At 36.7% G+C, this 18,272-nt stretch overlaps 1 protein-coding gene across 2 annotated transcripts in view; it reads right to left on the reverse strand.

The window, feature by feature from the left end:
- The window catches only part of NCAM2 (neural cell adhesion molecule 2), a 381,172-nt gene that overhangs the window by 82,321 nt on the left and 280,579 nt on the right, over positions 1 to 18,272 (reverse strand). For both annotated transcript variants that reach the window (XM_084874323.1, XM_084874324.1), the window contains exon 9: positions 8,962 to 9,112. In XM_084874323.1, the coding sequence (XP_084730449.1) occupies positions 8,962 to 9,112 (151 nt within the window). The remainder of the gene's footprint in view (positions 1 to 8,961; positions 9,113 to 18,272) is intronic.

Raw genomic sequence — 18,272 nt, forward strand, 5'->3', positions numbered from 1 at the left:
TTGTATTATAGTAAACAAAGAAAATGTACAGCTCCTCCTAAAATAATAGTTGATTGACATGGGTCTCCACTTTTAAACAGTATTTGGAAGAAAGAAGGCTAAAAATGTGTGCTCTTTGTTTTTGTTTTCCCATAATAAACGAGCATATATTAAGCATTAATCAATATTAATGAATGAATATGGTAATAAATATAAAACAGATGGTAGTATACTGCTATGCACAATCCTATATGATAAAATCCTAATATCCAAATCGACCAAATGGCTGAACGACAGTGCACTGACCACCAGAGGGCAGGTGCTCAATCCAGGAGCTGACACCTGGTGGTCAGTGCACTCCCACAGGGGGCGTGCTACTCAGCCAGAAGTTGGGTCACTGCTGGCAAGCACAATTGCAGTGGCAGGAGCCTCTCCCACCTCCCAGGCAAAGTTGAGCGGGCGGACCTAAGCTGGCAGATGGACATCCCCTGAGGGGTCCAAGCTTGCGAAAGGGTGCAGGCCAGGCATAGGGACTCTTCCCCTTAGTACATGAATGTCATGCCCTGGGCATCTAATTGTATTATAAAAAATAGTTTTATAATAAAATTATAATTTTTAAAAATCAGAACAATTAAATTAAAAGTATACAGAAGCAAGAATACATATAATCCAAATGAGTAATGCTGCATATAACAAAGATTTAATCAAGGAAGCATTTCTTTAACCTTTTATGTTCATTTAAAAATGTTTTATTGTTATTGTCAATTTGGTTGAAAGGGTGACCAAGTAGTTTCTGTCGTCATTTGAGAAGGAGAATTATTTTTGTATGCCACGGGGTTTGGATTGTTTACTATGTATAATTATTGCGCCATTAGCTGATGATGTATCACACTGCATTGTGTGTTGTTTTTTTTTTTCTCTTTCACCCTTTTCACTGTTTGCCATATTATATATATCACTGTTTTGTTTTGTCTATTATTAGATATTCTTGTTAGGATGTAAGGTCCATAAAGTAAGGTTTTTGCTTGCTCTGTTGAATTTTATATACTCAACACCTAGAGAAGTGATTGGTGTATAGTACATGCCCAATAAAAAATGGTTGAATTACACCGAAACCGGTTTTGCTCAGTGGATAGAGCATCAGCCTGCAGACCGAAAGGTCCCGGGTTCGAGTCCAGTCAAGGGCATGTATCTTGGTTGCGGGCACATCCCCGGTAGGGGGTGTACAAGAGGCAGCTGATCGATGATTCTCTCTCATCGATGTTTCTAGCTCTCTATCCCTCTCTCTTCCTCTCTGTAAAAAATCAATAAAATATATTCTAAAAAATTGTTGAATTAGAACAAAGTAATTAAGATCTTAACCTAATTCATAAAATCATGGGTATATATCCATCTCTTCTTCTTTTCAAATCAGGAAATTAAAGCTTGGATTCAGTAAAATAAGTCGACCAATCTCCTAGGACTAGATCCAGAAGATTCATTAAAGTCTAGACATAGCTGCTAATACTATGCTTTTGAAAAATCTATTTTCATAAAACACAATATATTAGAAAACTGCCATCTGGTTTAAATCACCACAAACTATGAGCTATCTTGAGTCAGTAGATAGATATCAACACATAGACAATATGAGGTAGAACGAGTCCTTGCCTCTGTTCCAATGAAACTAAGAAGTCAGAGGAGTTGAGGGTTTATGGCCACATAATTCTGGCTGATTGGATTCAAGGTTTGCACTGGTCTTTTGCAAGAATCAAGTACCTTAACTTGGGTGGCCATGTTATTCTGCACTAAGATATAAAGCAATAAATCCAAGCTGAATCTATTGGCAAGCGGTCCTAGGAAGGAGGAACTAGTAGGTCTTCTATGCTCTCTATCATATGAGGACAGAACTAGAAAACAACATTCTATAATCAGAAAAAACTCTCACCACAACCTAGCCTCCCCACGCTCTGCCCCCTCCCTCACTCTGAACCCCTTCCCCTGCTCCAATGCTGGCGCCCTGACCTCAGACTTGCAGACTCTGACACTATGAGAAGTAAAATTATGTTGTTTGCAAGCTGCAGAGTCTATGGTACTTTGCTGTAGCAGTCCAGACAGAGGAAAAGGCAGTAAAAAGTCTGCCATAAGTCTTCGTGAAACTTCTAGGATCTTCTAGACGACAAAACTCAGGGAAGTAAGTCCCAGAAGACTTGGTCTGATTCAATCTCAGATGTTATTTCAGTGGGGCAGCTTCATCCTGTGAAAGTCTGCACCAGTTCTATCTGTGAGGTAGCCTTCTCTATCAAATCAAGAAAGCTCACAGCAAAGAACTGAATGTATGTGCCCTGCCCGCACAAGACAGTCATGCGTCAAAGAGCTATTACTCAAGGTGACAATATGTAGAGGTCGGGGGTTTACAAAGTGATTAGTTTTCATTGTAGTCATAAGGGTGGAGACCCAGGATGGGGTTAATGCCCATAAAGAAAGGGAGAGCCCCACTGGGAGGGCTCAGTGGGTGAGCATCAACCTATGAACCAGGAGGTCACGGTTTGATTTCTGGTGGGCTCAAGTTGTGGGCTGGATCCCCAGTGTGGTACATGCAGAAGGCAGCCAGCCTATCAATGCTTCTCTCTCATCATTAAGGTTTTGATCTTTCTCTCACTCTCCCTGCCTCTCTGAAATCAATAAAAATATATTTTAAAAAAAAGAAAGAAAGAGAAAAAAAGAGAAAGAAAGAAAGAAAGAAAGAAAGAAAGAAAGAAAGAAAGAAAGAAAGAAAGAAAGAAAGAAAGAAAGAAAGAAAGAAAGGAAGGAAGGAAGAAAGAGAGAAAGAAAGGAGGAGACCGGAGGTGTCTCTCCTTTTTTGCACATGTACTAAGGAAAGGCCAAAGTGAGGACATACCAGCGAGAGGGCCTCACCAAGAACCTCACCAAGCTGGTATCCTGATCTTGTACTTCCAGCCTCCAGAACTATGAGAAACACATGCCTTTTATCCCGTCTATGGCATCTTATTATAGCGTCCCAAACTAACACAGTCATTGTGCCAGTGAGAACTGAGATCCCTGGGCAAGGTGCTCATTCCAGAGAAACGGTGAAAGCTGTGGTCAGTTAGGGGCAAGGTTCCATATTTCTGGGTAATTAAGTTAAGCAGGTGCCAAGAGACTGTGATACATCTAGAAGTTACAGAAAATGACTAGTTTAATACAACTGTTTGATATGTGCTTCTTTATCTGTAAGATTTATCCTTTCCAAGGTTGGATATTTCCTAATAGTCCTTTAGAATGCTTTGTGGCTATAATTTCTGATGTACATTTTAGCAACATTTGAATAAAATGGTATCTGTCAGATTTAGATAAAAATGTGATAAAACTAGAATAATTGACAGCATCTGTGCATGTGAGAAAAGGGATATTACAAATATTCCCTGAGGATTCCTAGAAAGTTTGGGTTAAAAAAAATGCAGCCAAATGGGAAAATATTTTTTTTACCTTTCTCTCTTAATATTCTATTCTTTTTATCTGCTTGTTAGACAAATAAGCATTGTATTTCTCCCAGATGCTGTCCTTGAAATTACCATACTGGATATAAAGCCTAAATAGTGGCTGGCATTAGAACCAATTTATTTCTGCAAATGAGCCATCCCCTTTAAAGTTTGCACAGCTTAAATGTATTATGGTGAGTGAAAAAGATAGAGACATGAGAGAAGATTTTAATCATGGGTATAAAATGTGTATCTGCTACACCACGGAGTTTTTCTAACATCTAAGTGTTTACTGAGGTAATTTTCTTTAAATGTTAAAATCATGTTCACATCTTATTTGCCTTATCCTGTCCATGCAGCCAATCATGCTACTAGAATCACTGTTAAGATTATAAAACATAAAGAAAGATAAAATAAATATTTATTTGTTTACACTTTTAAATATATATATATATTATTGATTTCAGAGAGGAAAGGAGAGGAACAGAGATATAGAAACATCAATGATGAGAGAAAATTATTGATCGGCTGTCTCCTGCATGCTCCACACTGGGGATAAAGCCTTCAACCCAGTCATGTGCCCTGATCTGGAATCCAACCAAGACCCTCTGGTTCATAAGTCAACACTCAACCCCTGAGCCATACTGCCTGGGTAGCAAAGATTTATTAATTCTATGGAATGCGTGCAAATATGAAAGCAACTTGAATCTGTGTTATAAGATTATTATCCCTATAGCCATAAAATGTTTCTAATATTGCTAACAATATTTATATCACAGGAGAAAATGCACGTAAATATTGCTATTATGCTTAACATGGACTAAAAACAGGTGTAGAGAGTTCGATGAGAAAAAAATGTAAATGAAAAATTCAATACATCTTAACATGCATTGTTATCACGTTACTGTTAAATTAAATTTATCACATTAAATAATTAACTCTAGTTAATAGGTAATATGTAATGAGTACCTAGTCACAAAACTTAATAACATTCTAATTGTAATCAAACATACTATGTAATCAGTGCTTATTGCATTAAAACACATATCACACCCCTGTTATTGCTTTTGTTTTATAAATTAGAACGTTAGTTCAACTTCTGCCTCTTAGTAAGGGTAATGCCTTTGAAATGTTGAAAATGAACTGGCAGGAAGCCAAGGACTCTGGTGTAGATGAATTACAATAGAGGTTTTGAATTAAAAAAAATAAAAAAGGTTTAATCTCCTAAATACCTTAAGTTTAGTGCTATTACAGTAAATGTGGTAGGTATCAAATTGTAAATGGCTTGATTCTTTCCCACTCATTCTTGGCAATATTATATTGTAGATGTTTGAATTGGGCAGTAAAGGCTATTCTACTAAGATTTTCTTGTGTGAAATTGTATAATGTCTTCATAATTTTCATAGTTTCTATAGTGCTTTGATTTAAAGATGTAGAATAAAAATATTCTTACCACTTCTAAAATTAAATTTTTATTTAAAACAACATCTCATGACATTTCATGTAAGATACTGAAAGTTTTAATACAATGGATTATAAATTTGTTGCTAAATAAAATATCCTATCTTATCACAGGTTTTAATTACCAAGAAATAAGATTATTAGTTAGTCAATACTAATCATAGCTATGAAGTTGCAAGAGCCAACCCAAATTTCTACTAATCTTCATTTGAGAAAAATATAAGACTTATTACAAACTAGAGGCCTGATGCATGAAATTCATGCAAGGGGGGGTGTACGTCCCTCAGCTCATTATGTACCCTCTGCAATCTGGGATCCCTCTCATAATCCATGACTGCTGGCTCCCAACTGCTCACATGCCTGCTTGTCTGATTTCCCCTAATTGCTTCTGCTTGCCAGTCTGATCACCCCCTAACCACTCCCCTGCCACCTGATCAATGCCTAACTGGCCTGGTCACTCCCAAGTGCCCTCCCCTGTTGGCCTGGTCACCTGTAACTGCCCTCCCTTGCCAGCCTGGATGCCCCCAACTGCCCTCTCCTACAAGCCTGGTCGCCCCCAACTGACCTTTTCTGCAGGCCTGCCCCACCACTGTCCTCCTCTGCAGACCTTGTCCCTCTCAACTGCCCTCCCCTGTAGGCCTGGTCACTCTCAACTGCCCTCCTCTGCAGGCCTAGTTGCCCCTAACTGCCCTCCCCTACAGGCCTGGTTGTCCCTAACTACCCTTCCCTGTAGGTCTGGTTGCCCCTAACTGCCCTCTTGCAGGGCTGATCATCCCCAACTGTCCTCTGCATGCCTGGTTGCCCCTAACTGTCCTCCTTTGCAGGCCTGATTTCCCCCAATTGCCTTCCCTTGAAGGCCTTGTCCCTCTCAACTGCCCTCCCCTGCTAGCCATCTTGTGGTAGCTATCTTGTGTCCACATGGGAATAGCCATCTTGGTTGTTGGAGTGATGGTCAATTTTCATATTACCTCTTTATTATATAGGATAGCAGTATTATCAACAACAATAGCAAACTGTTCAAACTTTCCTAATATAATTTCACTAATTTATAAGAAAGATAACTGAAGAGTAGAGCAGGCTAAATTTTAAATTATAACTCTAATTACATATTCCAAATGATTATTTAACCCCAAAACTCCCAAATAGAACTTTAGACAAATGATAGCAGTGTGACATTTTCTATATTTATACCATATTAATATAATTTGAACTTTGGCAATTAATATAATCAAAATAAATAATTATATTACTTTCTACTTAAGTATAAAGTCTTCTTTCATTAACATATTTATGTGATTTCTAAGTAAGTTTTACCACATTATATTTTTCTAAGTAGGTTTTACCACATTATATTAATGTTTTATCTGATTCAATTCTAATAAACTATAGTTAGTACCAAGAAAACAATAACTTCAAATATATATAATAGATAATTTGGGCAAATTAATATCATGCTAAAGCTAAATTTTATTCTTAAATGTAGTATTAAGATGGAATAGTGAACTAGACTCCCAACATAACTTAGCATTGTCCTTGATTTCATTAGTAAATTTAATTGTGAAAAATAGAGAATTCTAATTGACATATATGAAGAAATATTATAGGAACCTAGACAAATAAAAGAGGAAGCTAGACTTCTACAGACTCACATATAATTTGTAATGGATATTTAAAAGATATTCATCACGGTGGAAAACAAGGGAAGACAGCTTAAATAGAGCATTCATATATAGGTTAGATCCACAAGAGAACTCCTTTTATTTGGAGATTTAAACAAAAGAGAAGAAAAAAACATGTTAATAGAATAAAAGATTCAATTTTGATTATATATTTATTAATAATCAAATATAAAACACTTTATTTTGCTTTACTGAAATTCAGTCTATATTTGTAGAACTAACCCTTTATAAGTAAAAGCTCTGAACATCTAACTGTGAACCTCAATTAAAGCTAGCCTATCCCGCAATTCAAAATTGAAATTATTTACATATGTAGAACTTATTACACTTTGTAGGAATATTTAGGTTGGTGCAAAAATAAAAATGTAAAATCAAATAAAATTGACTATATAAAAGATTGGTACCCTGAGGGAGAAAAAAAACACACAAAAAAAATCAACTTCTATTAGGACTTTTCAATTTAAACAATCTTTTGATCAGTGTGATGACTCAAAAAACAAAAAATGAATTCTGAAAATAACAAGGGGAAGAAATAAATGAAAAACTGCTGAAAACGAAAACTAAGACAATTATGTTCTTGTCTCCAAGAAATATAAGGATACCAAGTATTTTTATGGTTTAAAGTTGCATTAAAATATAGCATTGTGTATGAGGCAGGCTCTTGTTGAGGAGCTTCAAAGTGATTCTGGAGCTAACATTTTCCCCTAAGTACAGAGGTATCTTGGAAATAATCCAGTACAGGTTGAATAGTGAAGAGGTAATTCCAGAGAGGAATTGAAAAGGAGATGCCATGATTCTGTGTACATAACCACAGAAACCCAGTCTAAGGACAGGATACAAACTTGAATTGCAAAGAATTTAGGAGTCAACTGAGATTTGAATCACTGCTTACAGGAGGCAACACAGAACTTAGGGGTGATAACCTGCTTAAAAACATCTTTTCCAGATGGTGTCAAATTACCCAGAGTCTGCACAACACAGTATTTACAGTTCAGGACAGAATTCAATAATTCTTGCTATTTAATGAGTCTGGAGAATAAGACCAATTCTAATGGGAAAGGGTAACCACCTTATGTACATTCCAACATGGCATGAGTATTTCACCTTAAGAATTTACAAACAAAGAGAAAAGCAAATCTAAACTATATAGAACAGTTGAAATAATAAAGATAAAATCAAAATCCAAAAACTAGAAAAAAATATATATAATTGGAAGTATAAATTAGTGAAGGGGAAAACTAAAACTTTGTAAAAATCAACGATATCTGTAAAGCCGTAGCTATAAAAGACTTTTCAATAAATGCTGCTGAATGATTCATGTGTATATATGGAAATATAATACATACTGACTCTACAGAAATGCACTCCAAATGAATCATTGACCTTAATGTAAAATCCAAATCATCAAAACATTAAAAGGAAAGCTTAGACATAAATTGTTTAATTGGTCTTTCCATTAATTTCTAGACAAGCGGTTTATAAATATCTAAAATAATATAGATTTGTTTGCATCTATTCTTGGGGAAATATTTGTTTTCTAGAGTTCTCAATTAGAAAATGCATCTTGTTTCACAATTACTATTATATTATATCAATATTAATAAAATAGAAATTATGTAGTAGAAACATTTTGTCAATAGGAGTACGTATCTTACACATTTCCACTAAGACAGCTATTTTCTTTCAAGTATCAGAGAACCTACAACACTGATGATTCTGAAATATTTATTAAGAATAATGTTAAATTTTTCCTTTTTATAAAAAACATGTTTATCAAATTATTCCAAAATCACATGCCATAACTTAAGATTGGTTGTGTAGCCATCATTTACATTAGCCTTCACACTTCCCAAATATAAGTTATACATTTTTATAATTATTTAATAACTCTCTTTGTCACAGTCCATACTTTCAGACTATAAACACTATTTTGATAAAAATGTAAGTACTATACCATATCTTATGAGCATGTAAAATAATTCAACAAAACAGCTTAAATAAGAAATAAAACTGTCACTTCCTCTGTGAGGCACAGGACTGTTAATGTTATAATAAACATAGAAATCTAAGGAAATGTTGACCTATCACCAATACCTAATAATATAGTTTATTTGCTATTGTGTTTCAGTTCTAACATTAATGATTATCAGGGTAAGCAGTATTGAGATCATTAAATATATACCAGTACAGCACTGTTTAATGTCCCATAGCATCCACTAGATGTCTCCAATAACTGGCTTTGAGCAGCTATGTTTTTTCTAAAGCTATACATTAACTACTGAGAGACAAACTACATAGGCACTTGGATCTTCCTGTAAAAATTTATATTTTTCGAAGCATAGAAGGTTCTTTGGTAAGCATATAAAGTGAAAAGGACTTACATTCAATGTCAAGGTACATGCTCTTTTGGTGCCCCCCGATCCTGCTCGCAGCTTCACAGTCGTATCTTCCTGAATCGGACAACTTCACATCTTTGATCTGCAGGGATGAGCTTCCGTGCTGCCCTTTGACTTCCAGACGGCCGTCTGGGCTCTATTTATAGAGAGTGGGGGGAAAAGAAAGATTTTATGTTTCTTTTGTGTAAAATGATGACAAACACATGGCATTTATGATATACTCAGTAAACAAAATGAATTCTTACCAGCATTCAATTGTGTGTGTGTGTGTGTGTGTGTGTGTGTGTGTGTGTGTGTGTACTCTTCCCCCAAAACCTAATGTTTCTCTGTTTGTGATTTACTAGAGGCCCAAGGCATGAAGATTCCTGCAAGAATGGGCTTTCCTTCTTCCCCTGGCTGCCTGAACGGCCTTTGCTCTGGCCAGCGCTGTTTTGCCACTCTAGCCTGAAACCTCCTTTCCACTCCAGTCCGGAGCTGCCTTTCCACCTTTCCAGCTTCCCATGCTGCCCAGATGCCCTGAGTGGCTGTGGCGGTGCAGCACCAGTGTATGCAAATTAACCCACCATCTTTGTTGAGTTATTTTGCATACACATTCCTTATTGGCTATGGACGTTGCAAAGGTATGGTCAATTAGCATGTTACTCTTTTATTAGTGTAGGAAATTTCTAGCTTATTCATTTTACCTGTCCAAGTACTTGCAGGGAGACTGACAGTAGGAAAACTTACACATATATTTTAGCAATATCTTTTACTTAGTATGCTCTTTTCTCTTTAAAAAAAAAAAAAAAAACTTGCATGTTCTTCCAGGAAAAGTTTTGTTGGCTTCCAATTGTGTTCTTTGCAAACATAACCACACAATAACAATGCCTTCAATTCTGCCTAAAACCTACAAATAAAAATGATATGCCTGTGGCACTTTAGTTTCATTCCACCACGTAAGGAGAACATATCAAGGCTTATGAAAATAAAAGCCTTCAGGAAATTATAGTTTTCATTTTTGAATAAAAGCAACGGTACTGTTCAAAAGCATAATTAACACCAGATGCATCATAGACAAAATATTAAGACATAGCACTATCAAACTCCCTTTTAGGGATGCAGTGGAAACTATATGAAGATGATTAATTACTTACTCTGTGAATATTGACTCAAATAAGGAAACTGCTTATAACCCAATACTCTATAGATTATATTTCAAATGAGAATTAATTATTGTGTGCAACAAAATCAGCATAGCTAGAAGTGTCTTAAATCATTTAAATACATTTATGGGACACACATTGAAACAATAGATCGTTTCTTCATTGAATTTTACTTCATACTGTCAGAAAATATATTGAGTTGTTAGCATTTTATAATGCATTTGAAATATACTATAACTATTATTGGTTCAGTTGTTTTCAATATTTGAGGTTTTAGTGCCCCATAAATTATTTATGCCATATGTATTATAATATATGTTTATTATGTAACAATATGATAGTTGTTTAATTTTCTATATGGCTGAAATTCAATTAAATTTTAATACATTCATGTACTTTATGTTACTAAAATGTGGCATTTAATAATGTTTCTTTATAAATACCAAAAGACTATTTTAAAGTTCTTCTTTCAAACATCAAGTTGATTGGTGTAGAGTACAGTTACTTTTTCACTTTTTAATTTTATACAGGCATGCAGTCACTCAATTTATTTATTATCAGAAAAAATAGTCTTCAAAAACAAAGATAAACATACTAGCAATGCTTTATGCAACGTACATCAGGATTTCTAGGCCAACCCTATGTTCCCCACTTCCGAGTATTGCTAAGAAATAATAAGGTGAGGTATTCAAGCAGGACCTTCTCTTCTGCCAACTTTTAACATGTTCAACTGCCAAGTTCATTTACTTAACTGAGAGAAAAGGAGGGAGGAAAAAGCCAAACTTCACAAAAGTTCAACTCAGAATGAATAAACCTAAAAGCAAAATGGCACCTGGCTGGTGTTGCTCAGTAGTTGAGCACTGATCTATGAACCAGGAAGTCATGGTTAGATTCCCAGTAAGGGCACTTGCCCAGGTTGCGGACTCGATACCCAATGTGGGGTGTGCAGGAGGCAGCTGATCGATGATTCTCTCTCATCATTTATGTTTATATCTCTCTCCCTCTTCCTTCCTCTCTGAAATCAATAAAAATATATATTTTTTAAAAACATACCCAAATTGCCCATTTGTTATACAGGTAAGTTAGCTTCAATAACCACTTGGGTGTTCTTTGGGAATTCTTTGGTCCTTCCCTCACTGCACCTCTGCCCACCCCTGGCCCTAATGGAGCTATCTTTTCTTCCTTATTCACTGACTGCCCTTGGTTTTCAAAAACCTGCACTCCAATTTCTCTCCGTTTCACCTCTCTGACTATTCCTTTCTCTCAGCTGCAGTCTCCTCTCTCCCTGGGCTCTCTGCATTCTGTCCTGGATTCTGTTCTCCCTTCAGTTAAGATGCTCTGCTCAGTCATATTATATCTACAGGGGTGACCTTTAGCCACTCCCTCTCCAGCCAGAATCTCTCTTTCCCTGGAGCTTCAGAGCCAGATATCTCACTCCCAGGGCTCTTCCCTCTGACCTGGGTCTCAGTTGGCATGTGCAGACCTGAACACATCACCCCCTCACCTCACATCGCCTCTTCTCCTCGCGGACTTTCTTCCCATGAATCATACCAATTATTTCCCATGACCCATGCCATACCTGTCCTCAGCCTTGGGTCAGTTTCTGAATCTTTATCTATGTGTATTCCCAATTAAGAGAAATCACAGCTGATCATCTTGTTTCCACATTATCATTTCCAATCGTCAGCAGTTGTGCTTAGTAGACCTATCTGTTCTGTGCTTTTCCTATTTACAGTCTCAGTGGTGCTGCTGCATTGAAAGGATATTGACAGGCGTCTCAGCTTTTCAGAGAGAACAATCACACTGAGGCTGAATGTGACCGAAAAAGACTCCCTGACTGCAAAAGTCATCAACATTAAGCTATTTTCTATGTTTCGCAAAAAAAGAAATCATTCCAGCTGCAGAAATTATTTCTTATGAAGCTCAGAATGTTTAAAAAAACAAAAAAACAAACAACTTTTAATTCTTATAGCAACTTCATGAAGGTTTCACATCCCTTGTGCTCTGTAATCAAAAATAACATTGTAGATTCCCTTCCAAATAGGACCCCTACCCCTCAGCCTGAAGCTAAAGGATTTCCATATGGCACCGCTTTCCTGTCTAAGCACACTTTATAATTTGGATGCCATTTCATTTGAATTATTTGTACTGTCATGGATGCCCTGTGTTTTCCATAAGTACCCTTCTTTAAAGACCTGTCTTAAATTAGTCCCCTTTTATCCCTTCCACATTTAGACAGCAGGATTCTACATCATTCCTTTATAGTTTTTGGCCAACTATCAATTTATATTCAAAACAGTTCCTGGCTCTGTTGTTGTTGTTATTATTATTATTATTATTATTATTATATATTTTATATGCTATTTATTCTATATTCTATTTACTAGTATATTATATATTATTATCTATTATTTATAATCATTTCATTGAGGTTTGTGCTTTTCTTGGGACACTGCCTTTTTTCTAGTGTTGTTGAAAATTCACTTATAGGATGATATTATAGTTGAACAAACATGAAAAGATACTTGTGGCACTTGATATGAAAGTCACTTTGATAAGTGCCAAGGACCGAACCATTCTATTCTAATATTATTATGAAGTACATTGAGTTATGGTGAAATTTACATATAATTTGAGAAAATAAAATGTAATCACTAAGCCATTATTTACTTTGGGTTAAAAACTTGAATTTATCATATTTATTAGAATGTGAAAAATACCTTATTAAAAGCAAATTCTTTATTTTCCCATTCAGAAATAGTATTTTTCTTTTGTAGTATTGAAAGGTAATATTTACCTCCACTGAAAACTACACAGTGTCTTGCTGTTGTAAATGACAGATTTTCAAGTTGTGCAAAATTATTTGTGTCTATAAAAACTAGCAGTCTATTAGTAAAAGCGTTGGCATTTAACAGTTATTATTGATAAATATAAAATTATTAACAAAAAATTCTAGAAGAATAGAATTTCTTTGGGAAGATGCGTGATTCCCTGGGTAATTATAAGTCATTTTCAGACTTGTCATTGTCTTTATAATACTGCAGAATATGCATTAGTCTCAACTACTTCCACTGAAGAGTGCAGTAATTCCTTCTCATATCTGACATTCCAAAAGACATCTCTCTCCTGGTGCTGTAAAAATGCATTACCCATTTCTGAAAGAAAATTCATTTATATCTTGGCTTTGATTCTCCACCAACTTAAGATTCATTTAAGACACCTGATTTTTGATTGAGATAGGTTAATAGATATATTAGCTGTCCATCTAGTATTGTCAGCTTCTTCCACTGTATTAGGTAAGATGATTAAAAAAGTAAAGTGTTGCCAAAACCGGTTTGGCTCAGCGGTAGAGCATCGGTCTGCGGCCTGAAAGGTCCCAGGTTCGATTCTGGTCAAGGGCATGTACATTGGTTGTGGGCACATCCCCCATAGGGGTTGTGCAAGAGGCAGCTGGTCGATGTTTCTCTGTCATCGACGTTTCTAGCTCTCTATCTCTCTCCCTTTCTCTCTGTAAAAAATCAATAAAATATATTAAAAAATAAATAAATAAAAAATAAAAAAGTAAAGTGTCTGACTATACATTATTATTCTAATCCTTTACAGAAAAACCCTCTCTGAAATTTGATTTGAGTTATATTCTTTGCCTTTCCAGAAGGTCAGTTTAAGAACTGCTTATTTGAATTGTATTTTCATAATTTTATAAAATTATTATTTATAGGTTATTGTCCTTTTAATAATAAAATAACTATGTGATAAGTACTTTCCTCAGTTTAGTGCCTGTGTGAATATTTTCTTGACACTTTTGATTGTCAGACATTTAAAATTATATAATGCATTGTTTATAGATCTGTTTATTTGTAATCTTACCTGACTAGACATGTGTTGCCAAATTTAGAATCCCATTGTAATACACAACACAATGGAGGTGGAGGCATTCCCTACCTTTCTTCTTCCTTACACTCATGACTTTGAACCTTTTTGTAGTCATTGATGCCCCCACCCCCACCACCTTTATGGCCTTTTGAGAGAATTATGGATCATGTCACTTAGTTATTCAATGTTTTTTTTTTTAATTATTCCACAATAAGCATCTAGGCACTGGGGATACATGCTGAGCAAAATAGAATCACTTTTACCCATAGTGGAATTAAAGTTGACCAGAGAAGACAGATATTACATTAAAAGATAATACAGTCCAGTCAGAGTGGCTCAGTGGTTGAGCATGGACTTATGAACTAGGTGATCACAGTTCGACTCCCAGTCAGGGCACATGCCCGGGCTGTGGGCTCAATCCCCAGTAGGCGAGGCATGCAGGAGTCAGCCAATTGATGATTCTCTCTCATCCTTGATGTTTCTATCTCTCTCTCTCTCCCTCTCCCTTCTTCTCTTATATAAATAAACTGAAAAGTACTATTAAGAGCCACACAGTTTCATTTCGGAGGTAAGTGAAGGAGAGAGGTAGAGTCAGAGGTATGCTCCCTGGTAAACTGAAATGTGGATTGAGATTTTAAAATGGTGAAGAGGGGTGGTGCAGTAGAGAGAATCCAGGCAAATGTCTCCAGAAGGCAAGTGGAAGAACTGAGGGAAGCCAGCACGTGCACAGAAGAGAGGTCCGGTGGGATCCCCTGATGTTGGGCTGGTAAACAGAGAATGCTTGCAGAATCCAAGGCAAATGCGCACACACACACACACACACACACACACACACACACACAAAACATTGCACCCTTGCGTTATATATTCTGTGTGCCTTTTCATGATGGCATTAAATCCGTAATGAATTCAAATTCAACTTCAAATGCTTGAAGGTTGCAGCAAGGCATAGCGGGCTAAATATGTAAACAAGAAAACAGATGCTCTCTGAAGGTTATTGGCATTAATTTATTCAGACTCACTTCACAAAACTGTGCTAACATTGTGTTGAGTTGACAAATGTAGCAAATAATTTTAAACAGATCCTGTTTCCTCTTTATAAGATTCATACATTTACTCTTAGCCTCAATTTGCCTTTCCTCTGGGGTTGATCCCAACTTTCTAATTTTCCTCCTATTTTTATTTCATGAACTGAACTTTTATATAATTACCTTCCTCCTAGCAGTGTAAGTTCATGTATTAAACAGTGCTATGCACAATATTTTAATCTACATGGTTTCTTCATCAGTTTTTAGTGTCCTTTCTTCTCTTTGTATATACAGTCCACCAATTCAACAAAGAAGAATCAGCCGGGACCGGTTTGGCTCAATGGATAGAGTGTCGGCTTGGGGACTGAAGGGTCCCGGGTTCGATTCTGGTCAAGGGCATATACCTTGGTTGCGGGCATATCCCCAGTAGGGGGTGTGCAAGAGGCAGCTGATCGATGACTCTCTCTCATCGATGTTTCTAACTCTCTATCTCTCTCTCTTCCTCTCTGTATAAAATCAATAAAATATATTTTAAAAAAAGAATCTATCTTAATAAAAGGGTAATATGCTAATTAGTCTGGGTAACTGGACATCTTATGAATGTCTGACTTCCTTTCAGACAGTTAGGGACCACCCAGGCTGTCAGGGAGGCAGTTGGGGGGCAGCCAGACTACAAGGGGAGAGGATGTTGTGGGGTGGCCAGGCAAGGGGGGCAGCTAGGGGAAACCAGACCAGCAAGGGGCAGTTGGGAAATGACCAGGCCAATAGGGGGGCTGTGAGGGGGTGATGAGGCAGGCAGGCAGTGGAGTAGTTAGGAGCCAGCAGTCTCAGATTGCAAGAGGGATGTCCAACTGCCGGTGTAGGCCTGATCTCTGTGGGACTGGGCCTAAACTACAAGTTGGACATCCCTTGAGGGATCTTTGATTGAAGAGGGTGCAGGCCAGGCTGAGGGACCCCCTGTGCACAAATTTTATGCACTGGGCCTCTACAATATAAATATATATAAAAGCCTAAGTGACCATTAAAACCTGTCAGCCTAACGACTGGTTGACCAGTCGCTATGATGATGCACTGACCACCAGGAGGCAGATGCTCAATCCAGGAGCTGCCCCCTTGGTAGTCAGTGTGCTCCAACAGCTAATGTCCTACGGCCGGCCAACCTTCCATGGTCGCTTCCCCAGCTGCCTGTCCTGATTGGCCCTGATTGGCCCTAATTGCCAGCCAGGCCAAGGGACCCCTTCCCCATGCACTAATATGTGCACAGGGCCTCTAGTTTAATATAACAATGATAACAGCTAACACATATACTAAATGGTAGTCAGACACTATTCTAAAAAGTTTCACCTTTATTCGTTAACTAAGTGCCAATAAAACTGCTATGATATTTGGACTACTGTCATCCCCATTTTAAATATGAGTAAATTGAGGTTCAGAAACTTGCCCAGGTTCCTCACCACTTCTAAATGAGAGTGGATGGATATCCAGGACTTCTGACCTTGGAGCTCATGTTCCGAATTACTTTTGATATATGGTTCACCACCTGAGTCAGAACTATGTGGTTGAACTGCATATTGTACTATTGCGAGTATTCAGGCACTAAGTTGGGCTCAACAGAAAAATGGATAAGAAAGGAAAAGCCCTTAGGCTCCTAGATCAAAAGTCTCACAAGGAAAGAAATCAAACGTTATACATAATGCATGCTGGTAGAGATGAAATTCAGACTGAACACCTAATACAGTATACAGAAGTCTAGGATGATTTTTTGTAGGTATGTCTGCCTAAACTGAGACCTTAAGGATAAATAATAATGGTTAGCAAGGCATCAGATTAGCAACATAATAGTAAGTGCCCACTGCAAAATAAAATGTGGGATCTCTTATTTAATAATATTACAAATTTCAGGGCAGCAACGGCAGCTTATTAAGCCAAATACAGAACCCTTCTAAGTATCGAGCTTCATCTATTGGGTACCCTCATAAAGTGAGATCTGACCAAGCAAAAAGAGAGGGAAAGCTAGGAAGGAAATGAAAACAACATAAGCCTGGATTAGATGGGTAACAGCATGTTCAAAGAGTTAAAAAAGCTCATTGGAGCTGGCAAAACACATCCAAGGTGAAGAGGAATGAACAATCAAGTGGCTGGAGTGACAGACAAGACTTCCCCAAAGAGCCTCAAAAGTCAAGGGAAAAATCAATAAGATCACAAAAAGATGCTCAACATCATTAGCCATCATGAAAGTGAAAGTGAAAACCACAGAACTGCTCTAGAATGACTAGAACAACAAAGACAGATAATAACAAGTGTTGGTAAAGATGGAGATTTTGAGACCCTCATTTATTGATGATGGGTATGTAAAGCGGTGCACGGGCTTTGTATAAAAAATGTGATCATCATTTAAACACAAACACAGCGTTACTCTATGACTCAGGAATTGTACTCCCAAGTGAAAGAATTGTGTCCACAAAAACTTATACATGAGTGCCCATAACAGCATTATTATTAAAGCCAAAAAAATTAAAAATAAAAGCAACATAAATGTCCATCTATTGGTGAATGAATACATAAAATATGGTATGTCCATACAATAGAATATTTGGCAACAAAACATGTAAATGCCTTGGCTGTATATTCCCCTCTACTTTCCTTCAGGTTGACTGTCCCTGCTCAAATGCCATGACTTTGGTGTCAAAGGCAAGTCTTGCAGGATTTACATGGACGTGAGCTCACCTTTAGCATTCACTGGCTTTAAAAATTTTACTATTTGAATGACTACATATCATATCCCCAAAATTTATATTAGTCCATTCCATGTAAAGTAACCTGAGTTAATATCAATATCTCTACTGTGTTTTTTTTTTTTTTTGTGGTTACTGGTTGTGATTGATGCCCTGACTAAATTCTCAATAGAATAAGACAAATATGCTTATAGTATGGCTGACTATAATTTTAGCATAAATGTTGACTACTATGACTGAAAAGTTGTTTAATTCTTGTTGTGAGTGTGTGTGTGAATTGTATTCAACTATGAATAAAACAAAATATTTGATAGTAGAGTAGTTCTGAAAATTCAAGATGGGAATTCCAGCAAAATTATGTGGCTAGAGTAGAAAAATCCTACTGATTTAATCCACTTTTCCATGTTAAATTTCATCACTTTCTCCAAGATTAAGAAACCAAGAAAAATGGGATGATCACTATTGCTTTGGAATTCCCAACTTTCCCGTATATTCTTCATAATGAAAAATAAGAAAAA

Source organism: Pipistrellus hanaki (genome assembly GCF_964339955.1).
Source record: "Pipistrellus hanaki genome assembly, chromosome: 2".
NCBI lineage: Eukaryota > Metazoa > Chordata > Mammalia > Chiroptera > Vespertilionidae > Pipistrellus > Pipistrellus hanaki.